We start from the raw sequence: 10,739 nt of genomic DNA, 5'->3' as shown, positions 1-10,739 counted from the left end.
ATGAGTTGGTAAGTTCTGTTATGTTTTTCAAATGTCTGCTACTCTGCTTTGTGCGAGCCTCGCTGCAGCTGTTAGCCGACTAGCTAGCAGACTTGTGAGAACTTGTCTGTGGTAACTCGCTATCGACGTTATTACCGTGATATGTGTCGACCGTCCGTCTAACTTAGCAAATGTGTGAAATATTAACAGCTTGTTATGTTATGTTATGTTATAACTAGCTCGAAGGAAGGAACACGCAGCGTGTCTCCTCAATGTCCCGAGCCTGACGAGTCTGAGGGACCGCAGGGTACAGCGATGGAGGAGACCACCGTGCCTGACGCAGGTAGGGCTGTTGACATATCGTGACGTTAGAATTATAAGGTTCTATCTCCATTTTTGTCAAAATTGAGTGTTTTTTTTAAACATAATCTGATCCATTAGGTGTTTATTAATGCCTGTGTGGTGTTATTGTTTTTTTAAATGTTGACATTTTTTAGTCAGTAATTCATAAAATACAAAGGTTCCATCTCACAAAACATAATGGGATGTAAAAACTTTGACGCTCAATATCTCTGAACTGCCCTAAACGGAGATAGAACCTTATAGTTCTAAGCTGACGATATTTTAAAAGTTATGAATGGGATGAAAGTGTTCGTTTTCTTCTAACGTCAGGTTTGTCTACCATACGTGTGAATCTAGCTGCAGCCAGTGTGAAGACGGAAGATGGAGTCCCTAAAGTTCTCGTTCTCACTAAGGAGATGGAGGAAGAGGAGAAGCAGTTGATGGAGGAGCGAGTGAAACAAGAGATGATAGAAAAGGTTTTTTCTTTGTTCAAATTCAACCCTATTAATTAATCCCATGACATCTAATTGCAGGTGTAGTAGGGTGTGTTTGTGTAGACAGTTGTCATTAGGCTACTGCACTTGAGCGTAGATTAGCGTGGTCAAACCTTCTGGCCACAACACTATCCCAATGGGGACGAGTTGGGTTCGAAAATAGCCTGTCGGGATGATTAAGGGGTGAACATATAGTTTTACTGTGACCTTTATGCACCTTTATTTTTCATTCATGATCTTAAAGTAGACAGTACCTCTGTACTATGACTGTACTCTACTCTATTTGATCTAAAGGCAGTCCCTGTCAGTAATCTCTAATTGTAAATCGCTTTGAATAAAAGTCTGCTATGGTTAAAATGTAAATGTAAAATGCTGCTATTGAAGATAATCCCAATGTGCATGCAGAATCTAATGCCTCTGTAATGCAAATAATTTTTAGTTGATATTTCAAAATATAATAAGTAATACATGGCCATATGGGGGGATAATGCTCTTGAAAGGAAAAGATGGAATGGCTTGATAAATGGTATCAACAATGTCCATTCATTCCAGAGAGACTGCTTCAATAGAAATTCCAACCGGTTGGCCACTAGGTTTTTAAAAAAGGTTTTGTTGCATCAGCGGTTTTCTGGTGTTTTTTTTAACGTAAATGGAAGCTAATGAAACATGATATGGCCACTGATGTTTGAAGTCTGTTAATTTTACTGTATATCTCTCTATATATATATTTATCTATTGTTAAATACCAAAATACATCATGATTTTACAGTTTAACTGTAATTTCCCAGAAATTGTCAAAAGGGGTTTGACCTACCTACTAAGATTGTGTTATGTTTATTGTTTATTAGGCATCTGTGTCTGAGGAGAAGGAATCTCGTGAATTGCGGTTCAGGAAACTGCAAAACTTGCTGGAGAAGAGTAACATATTTTCCAAATTCCTCCTTACCAAGATGGAGCAACAGCAGGAGGAGGTAAATTCAGATTATTGTCTAGTACAAGTGGTGGGGGGGATGTTAGTAGTTACATGTAATATGAGTACATCAGAAGTTACTGTTTAGTACAAGTGGGGTGGATATTAGTAGCTACATGTAACATGAGTTTATCAAAAGTTGTTGTATAGAGGCTCTATCTCTTGACTGGAAGGAGTACACATTGGAATTAGCATTGGAATGTAGTCACTGCCTTAATCCCTCTCTGTCATATTTGTTTAGAGGCCCCCTCTACCCGTAGCAGATAATTGCTTTCTGACTTGCATTTGATTGCATGTTTCCATCCAAATTCAAATCAACCTGATGAATATGAGAAGGATGGAGCAGTGTGTCATGTAGTGTACATACTTGGTGTCTAATTGTATGGTTTTATTCCCACAAATTCAGGAAAAAGATAGGAATGAGAAACTGGAAAATAAGGTGAGTTACTACTTGTTAAGTCTGTAATTATCATCTGTAAACGTTTTAGCTTCCTAGTCACTCACCTTATCAAACTCTCTTGTCACAGGTTGCTGGCAAACGTGTTATGAAAGGTAAGCAAAACAGCACTCCTGTCTTTTACATTACCTCCAGTGTCCCCCCGCCTCCCCAAGAAAGAGGAATTATTACGGACATAGACACCAAACATCTGACAAGCAGGCTAAAATTATAGTTAAACGCACCCAACCCGAATCTGGCGAGTGGCAAGCCCATGGGCTCGTTGGTAACGTTAGTCCGCCAGTAGTCTCGCATAGCCAGACATATCTCCACACTTCGTGCTGTGCCAGCGCTGGAGAATAATACAAGATTGTGTGCGAGACGAGTGTGTGCGAGACAAGTGTGCGCGCACGACGCGAGAGTTTTTGCAGAGTGAGATGTCTGCAGATGGAAAGTAAGCAAGTTGAAACGTTAGATAATATACTTGCTGAGTGTTCTGACAGAGAAAGTTGGTTAAAATTGGTCGTTATTATTGTGACTAGAAAGTGTCTGATTATAGTTCCATGGTGTAAAAGAACTAGCAAGAAGAACTAGCAAGCTAGCTAGCTCAGAGGTGATGAGATCAGTTAGTCTGCTGCACACTTGCCAGCTAAAGAGCTACCTGGATGCACTTTATTATTTTACTTAAAGTAGATATACAATCTTTCTTAGTCTGCTAGAATTGGGCTTCATGGTAATACCATAATGGCATATTTACAGTACATGGACAGTGGATTGAAGCATTGGAAATGTCTGTTTTTTTATAGTTGGACATACAATTTTCTTTCAGGTGAGAGTAAAGTCAAAATGACATCATCTGACTGGATTGCCCACAGCAATCCAATATTCAATTATAATTATGTTAATATGGATCAATTTATACCTCTTATTAGATTATAAATACTCTGGCCCATAGGGCAGGAGCCTATCTCCTGTTTCCGTAGCGTGAGGCGGCTTAATGTACAAGTACACCCCTGGACATGACGCTGGTATGTCACAGGGTCTTACCCCCTGGGCGAGGGGGGGGTCCATGCCACGGTCCAATGCCACCCCCCCAAGGCAGCAAACCTAGGGGAAACACTGACCTCCATAACCATTTAATCATGTGCTGTGTTGGATTTAGCATAAGGCTGTTGCGAAAAATGTCTTGCTCATTTATTTCTTCTCTGTTTTCAAGTCGACAGAAAGAAGCGTGGGCGTGAGGAAGATTACAACACTGCCGATGTCAAGTCTGAAGAGGTAGGCTAACATACTTTGAAATGGGGCAAATGGGCCTAGTTAATAGTTTCATTTTGATTTACTTTTTTGCATGTTTTTGTGTTTCAGGAAATTATGTCTAAGGCCAAAATAGCTAAAGTGGAGCAAGAGGAAGAGGTAAGGAATTGTAATCACAATGTAAGGGATACATTATATAGTTTTCAGCCTATTTTATAGCCTGAACCACCATAAAGGGATGGTTCAGCCTATATTCATGTTTAGGTGAAATATCATCGGTTCTCATAGTATCAGTTGTCCTCATAGGCCAGTAGTGGAATCCTGTATGACGTTTTCTACTGTCCTACCTATGAGGATAACTCTGTAAGATGAGATTTCACCTAAACATAAAAAAAGGCTGAACCATCCATTTAACTCTTAACCCAAAATAAACTTGAAGCTGAAATGAAAACACAGCCTGGCTTTTGATGTCCTAGATCCTCACCTTCTGAGCTCTCCCTCTTCTCGAACAGGAGGAGGAGATCCCCAGCCACATAAAGCTGGAAGTCAAGGATATAGAGATGATGAGCGACTCGAACACAGACATCCAGAGACGCCTGTCGGAGGCTGTGAGAGACCGTGCCAAGCTGGACCCAGACAGGAAGGTGAACGGCCAGCCCGTGCCTGCCAAGCAGCCCAAACTCTTTACTGGAGGTGTCATGAGATGCTACCAGATAGAGGGCCTCGAGTGGCTTAGGGTGAGTGAAAGTCCTTTTGATTATGCCTATTGCTTGCTTATTGAATCGAAGCCGAAAGGGAGTCATTTGCTCTTTTAACCGTGTGTGTGTGTGTGTGTGCGCAGATGTTGTGGGAGAACGGGATCAATGGGATCCTGGCTGATGAGATGGGTCTGGGGAAGACCATTCAGTGCATCGGCCACGTGGCAATGATGGTCGAGAAGAAGGTCATGGGTCCCTTCCTGGTGGTCGCCCCCCTGTCCACTGTGTCCAACTGGATCAGCGAGTTCGAAAAATTCGCCCCAGAGGTACAATAGTTTGAAATACTATTGTAAAGACATAATGCAAGTGGATGCCCCATGGTACACAGTGTATGGTAACTTGACATCAAACCACTCGTGCAAAATGTCCTACTGTACATTTTCCCCTAATTTACAATCACTGCCTGATTTGAGCTGACATCTATGACTGTTTACTCTTTACCTAAAGGCTTTTTCTGCCCCATGTCGTGTGATCAGATTTCAGTGCAGCTGTACCACGGTCCCCAGAAGGATAGACTGAAGATATTGAAGTCAATCCGCAAGCCCCAGGGGTCCCTCAACATGTTTCCTGTGGTGATCACCTCCTTTGAGATAGCCATGATTGACAGAAGATATCTGCAGGTGGGCCTCTCTCTCTGTCTCTCATGGTCATCTATGGTGGTTGGAATTTATAAAGTTATTTAAAAAAAAGAGAGAGAGAAATTGTTGGTTTTTAGTTCTCACAGCACAGCCTTTTAATGATGACCCCCCCCCAAACACACACACACACAGCGTTTCCATTGGAAATACCTGATCGTGGACGAGGGCCACAGGATCAAGAACATGAACTGCCGGCTGGTGAGGGAGCTGAAGATGCTGCCCACAGACAACAAGCTGCTGCTGACCGGCACGCCGCTGCAGAACAACCTGTCCGAGCTCTGGTCTCTGCTCAACTTCCTCCTGCCCGAGGTGTTCGATGACCTCAAAAGGTACGGATGTCTCTGTGAACCAACCAACAAACAAATACATTCCACCATGGAATTTTATTACATTACCGGTAATGTAATATAATGAAATCAGTTATTTTATACTTCGCAATTTAGTGAATAGTAAGAAGTAATGTTCTTGTTTTTTTGTTCACAGCACTGCAAAGATTGGTGCTGGTGTGTGCGCGCGTTAATATTTGCACTCTCTCTCCTACAGCTTTGAGTCGTGGTTTGACATCGACACCATCAAAGACGACGCGGACAACATTGTTGCCAACGAACAAGAGCACAGCATCCTGCACATGCTTCACCAGGTTAGTCCCCTGACTGGCTACCCCCCCGTTCACATGAGAAGACGACGCCGTCAGTGATGTAGCCCGTTAACGGCTTAGATGGGCAGCAATCAGATTGTCCGTTGCCTGTCCGTTGCCTGTTGTAATTGTTCATCTAACAGGATGTCTCGGTTTGCAGATTCTGACACCGTTCCTGCTGAGGAGACTGAAGTCCGATGTGACGTTGGACGTGCCGCCCAAAAAGGAGATCATTGTGTACGCCCCTCTCACTGCCAAACAGGCCTCGTTTTACACTGCTGTGGTCAACAACACCATCGAGAAATTGCTGGGGCGGAACAAGGCAAGGCCCTCAGGCTAATTGCATCATCAGCATTTGTGTCTTTCTGCCAATGGCACTTAGCTGGGACATTATGGTTCCCTAATTAATCAGCAATTCCTGCTTTTTTTTTACATGCGTCCTCTATTGATGCACAATTGAATTTGGGCCAGGACCCAAATCAATATTGTATTTATTCCTAATTTTCTATGTATACACAATAGGGGTGTAACGGATCACGGAAATTCCGTGATCCGTTCGGATCGCCCTCCACGGTTCGGAACGCGTGTGTACCGCGGATCAATTGCAAAAAAAAAAAAACTCGTTTTTTTTTTTTTTTGCGTTCGTAAATCCGCTCTGGAATCTGATCAGCGTTCAAGGAACGCCTCTTGTCCAATCAAATTACTTGGTCCCTTTATGACGTCGGACCCAGTGTGCGCTCCGGCGCTCTCAAAGCGAATTTACGAACGCGGCCCAAGTGTATCATGTTACGTTGTTCGGCGGAGAAGAACTCGAAATGCCTCCCTCGTCATTTAAATCCCATGTATGGGAGCACTTTGTCTTCTCTGTCAACTATGACGGGAGGCACGAAAAAGGTAGCTCGACAACTCAAAAAAAACATTTTTTTCATACCATGTTCAAAATAAGAGTTCACTTTATTATTTAGTTAAAAGTGGCATAAAACATGTGTATTCATCTGCTTTAAAGAGCCCAGTGATTCACTGCTGCAACCAGGCGCCTCCTCCCTCTCTCCTATCAGTTAAATTGAGTGTATTTCAGTATGATTATGTCATGTTTGAGTGTAGAATATGTTATATATATTATATATATATATATATATGTATATATATATATGTATGTATATATATATATATATATATATATATATATATATATATTACCAGTTTTGACATCTTGAATGTTGTTGGTTTTTGTCACATAGTAAAAGTGGTGTTTTTACAGAATTCAAGGAAAAAGCAGTTTTTATAAAAACAAAAATGTTTGTGTTGATCCGAAAAATGATCCGATCCGTGACTCAAAAACCGTGACACGATCCGATCCGTGAGTTAGGTGATCCGTTACACCCCTAATACACAAGGCTATACTATAGAAAAATAATGGTGGGGGACATGGAATTTAAAATCTAAAGTGGCTAGACATAACAGGCGTGTTCCTTTGGACCTTTCAGGAGGAGGCCCCGGTGGAGCTGACGTCTAGCGGCCGGCCCAAACGCCGGTTCAAGCGCTCTGTGGACTACAGCGAGACTAAAGAAGACGACCTGGAGAAATACATGGAGAGAATACAGAAGGAGGCCGAGCAGAGGTCAGCAACTCCTCTGTCCTGTCTAGTTAACATAGCAGCACTACTTTGTAGCCACTAGGGGGTGCTGTTTACCATGCCATACTTCATGTGGATGAATACATCTAAGTAGTGAGGAACGACAAAAAGCTAGCGAGTGTTGCTCAGCCCCAGGTAGCGCATGTCTGACGTGCCGTGTTTGTCTCCCTGCCCTGCCCTCTCCAGCTCTGCCCCGGTGGTGGCGGTCCAGATGCCCCTGGACGCACAGATCACCCTGAAGCTGCAGAACATCTTAATGCTGCTGAAGAGGTGCTGTAACCACCCCTACCTCTTAGAGTACCCCCTGGACCCTGTCACACAGCAGTACAAGGTAGGTTCACTCCTGGCTGCATCACTACCCTGACAGAAGCGCTGAGACTGCTAATGAGAAATTATTTTTAGCAACGGTGCTAATGAATGTTGTATGTGTAACTGAGTGGATATGGTAAACTCACTGCTCAAGTTAAATCCCCCCCCTCACCTGTGCCTTAAATTGCCATTTCTGTGGGATAGCAGGTTAACCTTGGGTGTTTTGTGACGGTCACGTGTGTTGATGTATATCCATACAGAGGACCCAGGCTAGTGTGAGGTCAGAGTTCAAGGAAGCAATGGTGTTTGCAGCAGTGTGACGCCTGTTACAGATGACTGTATGTATGACCCCCCCCCTGCAGATTGACGAGGAGCTGGTGCAGACATCTGGGAAGTTCCTCATACTGGACAGAATTCTGCCAGCGCTGAAGAAGAGAGGACACAAGGTAGTGATTGTGCTCAAACAAAACCTTTAGGAACTCCGGTGCACTGGGCCTTCAAGTTATGAATGAATAGTACCTATGGGCCGCGGCCCTCTGGCCGAGAGTACTGCAAGTGGGCCGCCAAATCATGGGCAGGCCAGTTGTTGCATGTGTTTTGTGTTCATTGCCTGTCTTTTTTGGCTGGTTTGCATCCTAACTCCTGGTTCGTTGCTAGGTCCTGGTTTTCAGTCAGATGACGTCCATCTTGGATATCATAGTGGACTACTGCTACCTGCGGAAATACCAGTACAGCCGCCTGGACGGGAGCATGTCATACGCTGACCGGGATACAAATGTGAGTCACAGCAGGGTCTCCACACCACGCACTAGTGACTCCTCATTAAGTGCTTCTTACTATGAATAACCAGTCCTCCTCCTATTACCACCAAATAACCACCAGCCATAAATGGCTTATGAACATCTCTCTCTTCCTGACGCTATGAAAACCGGTCCTGTGCTGTCAACTGAACCCTCCATGTTTTGTTTTTCCTCCAGATGAAGAGATTCGCCTCTGATCCAGAGGTCTTCCTCTTCCTCTTGAGCACGAAAGCTGGTGGGCTTGGCATCAACCTGACTTCTGCTGACACTGTCATCATCTTTGACAGTGACTGGGTATGTGTACTTAGCAGGGAGTGCTTTTTTTTTCTTCATATATGCTTGTAAACTGACATGGAAAACATTGAATCCTTTTCTCAATGTACCTATCGCTAAGCCACGCCCCAAAATAGAAATTGTCCAATCATATCACAGCAAAAGTCACTACAGGCAGAAAACTCAGACGAACAACTCGCTAATATCTGATGGTGAAAAGCTTCTAGATTAATATTCTTGTCATCTTTTAAAAACATGTCTATTACTTGCTGTGGCGAATCAGAAATCAGAAATTTGCCAACTCCCGCCATTGTAAGTCATTGAATGTCATTCAGTCACGGTCGGTCAGTCAGTCACTGTCAGTGAAGCGTTGTTTGTTTGTCCGAGTTTTCAAAGGGGGCGTGGGTGCCAAGCGATAGGTCCATTGTTAGAAACACGATTTCTCACGTCCTCTCTGCGTTCCTCCATTCGTCGTCCTCAAAAACCATTGGAGGAGAATATCTAAGGGTAGAGGAACCTAGAACCTCTGCTCCTCCAGTGCTTTTTCAGTAAGACAAGTGGAGGATGGAGGACAGGATGTGAGGAGTCGTGTTGAGAAAAGGCTTTAGACTGATTGGTAGAAGCATGTTAAGTACATGGTAGGAATACAGGGGCACCCAAGAATAACTGATGCTCAACCCATCAGTTGCTTTAGAGGGGTCAAATATCCAGCATGGCTGTAATTCCAAAAAAGTCCACTGTCATCCTCTGATTTATTGTGAGAGTGCGCATGAAGATGTTAGGATTTTAAGTTTCTCGTGCCACACTGAGTCCATTTCTTCTGCTTTCAGAACCCTCAGGGAGACCTGCAGGCCCAGGACCGGTGCCACCGCATCGGGCAAACCAAACCGGTGGTTGTGTACCGCCTGGTCACCGCCAACACCATCGACCAGAAGATCTATGAGAGGGCCTCAGACAAGAGGAAACTGGAGAAGATGGTCATTCACAAAAGTGAGGACCATTCCTTTATGGAAGCCGTTTCAAGGACTGAAACGGCTTTGTTGCACAGCCAAATATCTCACGGTGCTGTAGTAGAGTGTGTTGTTGGAGGCTAAGTGAACGCGGTGCATGGGTTTCACTTGTTTTTACCTTTTTGTTCCTCAGAGAAATTCAAAGGAGGGAAGGCTGACCTCAAACTCAACAAAAGCTGTGTCGATGTCTCTGAGCTGATGGACCTTCTCAAATCCAGAGACTTGGAGAAGTACTGTACAATTTTTCTACTGCTTTTTGATGCGTCAGTAATCCTTTTCATGCATTGGATCTCGTATTTCTATATTCTCATTATGAAACTCTGAGAGATAAGATTGATGTTATGTACTTTTGTCAGGACTATACTATTATTTAAGCAACAATACATGAGGCCACGTGACTTTTTCTTACCTCCACAGCCATGATAAAAATGTCATAACGTATGGACTCAAGTGTGTTAATGCTTTCATACAACAGATTACTAGCATTTAAAAAGCAACATTCATTCTCAAACCATACATTTTTTCAACAAATGCTACATTCACTACTGATACTGGTTGTCAAGTGCAAATTAAGGCATTCTCTGGGAATTAGTTATATTCATGTTGACTGCCGCGTTAAATCAAAACTTCCCAAGCGCTGGTTGGTAGTTAACCAGAACTGATTTCTAGGGACGCTGGCCATGGTGACGACAGCTAGGTAATGACGTACACGGTGGCATTTTATGAATGTGTATGCTGTGTGATATATCATGGGCAGGACAGGCTCTGACAATGAGAATTCCAAACCACCCATTGTATAAATAGGAATAATAAGGTCTAGGGAATGTCATGAAATGACCAATTGGGTCCCTTGTTCTGTCTCAGGGAGGTGAAAGGCACCAAGGGGAAGGTGATAAGTGACCAGGACCTGGAAGTTCTGCTGGACCGCAGTGACCTAACAGGTGAGGGTTTGTTCACAATCACCGCTGCTGTAGTATACACTGCACTCCTTTCACAGCATGTTTGCCTACAGTATATGCTAGCTCTTGTCATGTTTACTGCTTTCAGGAACATGGCTATGGTTTTGGGTTCTCGTTTATGTGTTGGCTGATGTAAACCATTGTTCTTCCTCCAGATAAGACCAAGAGCAGCTCCAAACAGGAGAAGGTTGGCGTCTTCAGGGTGATCGAAGCCAAAGAATCATCAGAGATCAGCTTGACCTGA

At 43.5% G+C, this 10,739-nt stretch overlaps 1 protein-coding gene across 1 annotated transcript; it reads left to right on the top strand.

Moving 5' to 3' along the window:
- Nucleotides 1-10,739, top strand: hells (helicase, lymphoid specific; the record flags this gene model as incomplete). Its single annotated transcript, XM_080531260.1, has 23 exons — nucleotides 1-8; nucleotides 219-322; nucleotides 679-797; nucleotides 1,664-1,786; nucleotides 2,192-2,224; nucleotides 2,313-2,337; nucleotides 3,438-3,499; nucleotides 3,587-3,634; nucleotides 3,997-4,212; nucleotides 4,317-4,499; nucleotides 4,710-4,853; nucleotides 5,004-5,200; nucleotides 5,415-5,511; nucleotides 5,669-5,830; nucleotides 6,996-7,129; nucleotides 7,331-7,475; nucleotides 7,816-7,899; nucleotides 8,111-8,230; nucleotides 8,431-8,547; nucleotides 9,357-9,516; nucleotides 9,670-9,766; nucleotides 10,401-10,477; nucleotides 10,651-10,739. 23 exons carry the CDS (start codon nucleotides 1-3, stop codon nucleotides 10,737-10,739), a joined length of 2,544 nt encoding a protein of 847 aa, XP_080387386.1.

This window comes from Nansenia antarctica (genome assembly GCF_963989245.1).
Source record: "Nansenia antarctica genome assembly, chromosome: 1".
In the NCBI taxonomy this organism is placed as follows: Eukaryota; Metazoa; Chordata; class Actinopteri; order Argentiniformes; family Microstomatidae; genus Nansenia; species Nansenia antarctica.
The sequence above is the reverse complement of the archived record's forward strand: the minus strand, read 5'-3'. Positions and strand labels throughout refer to the sequence as shown.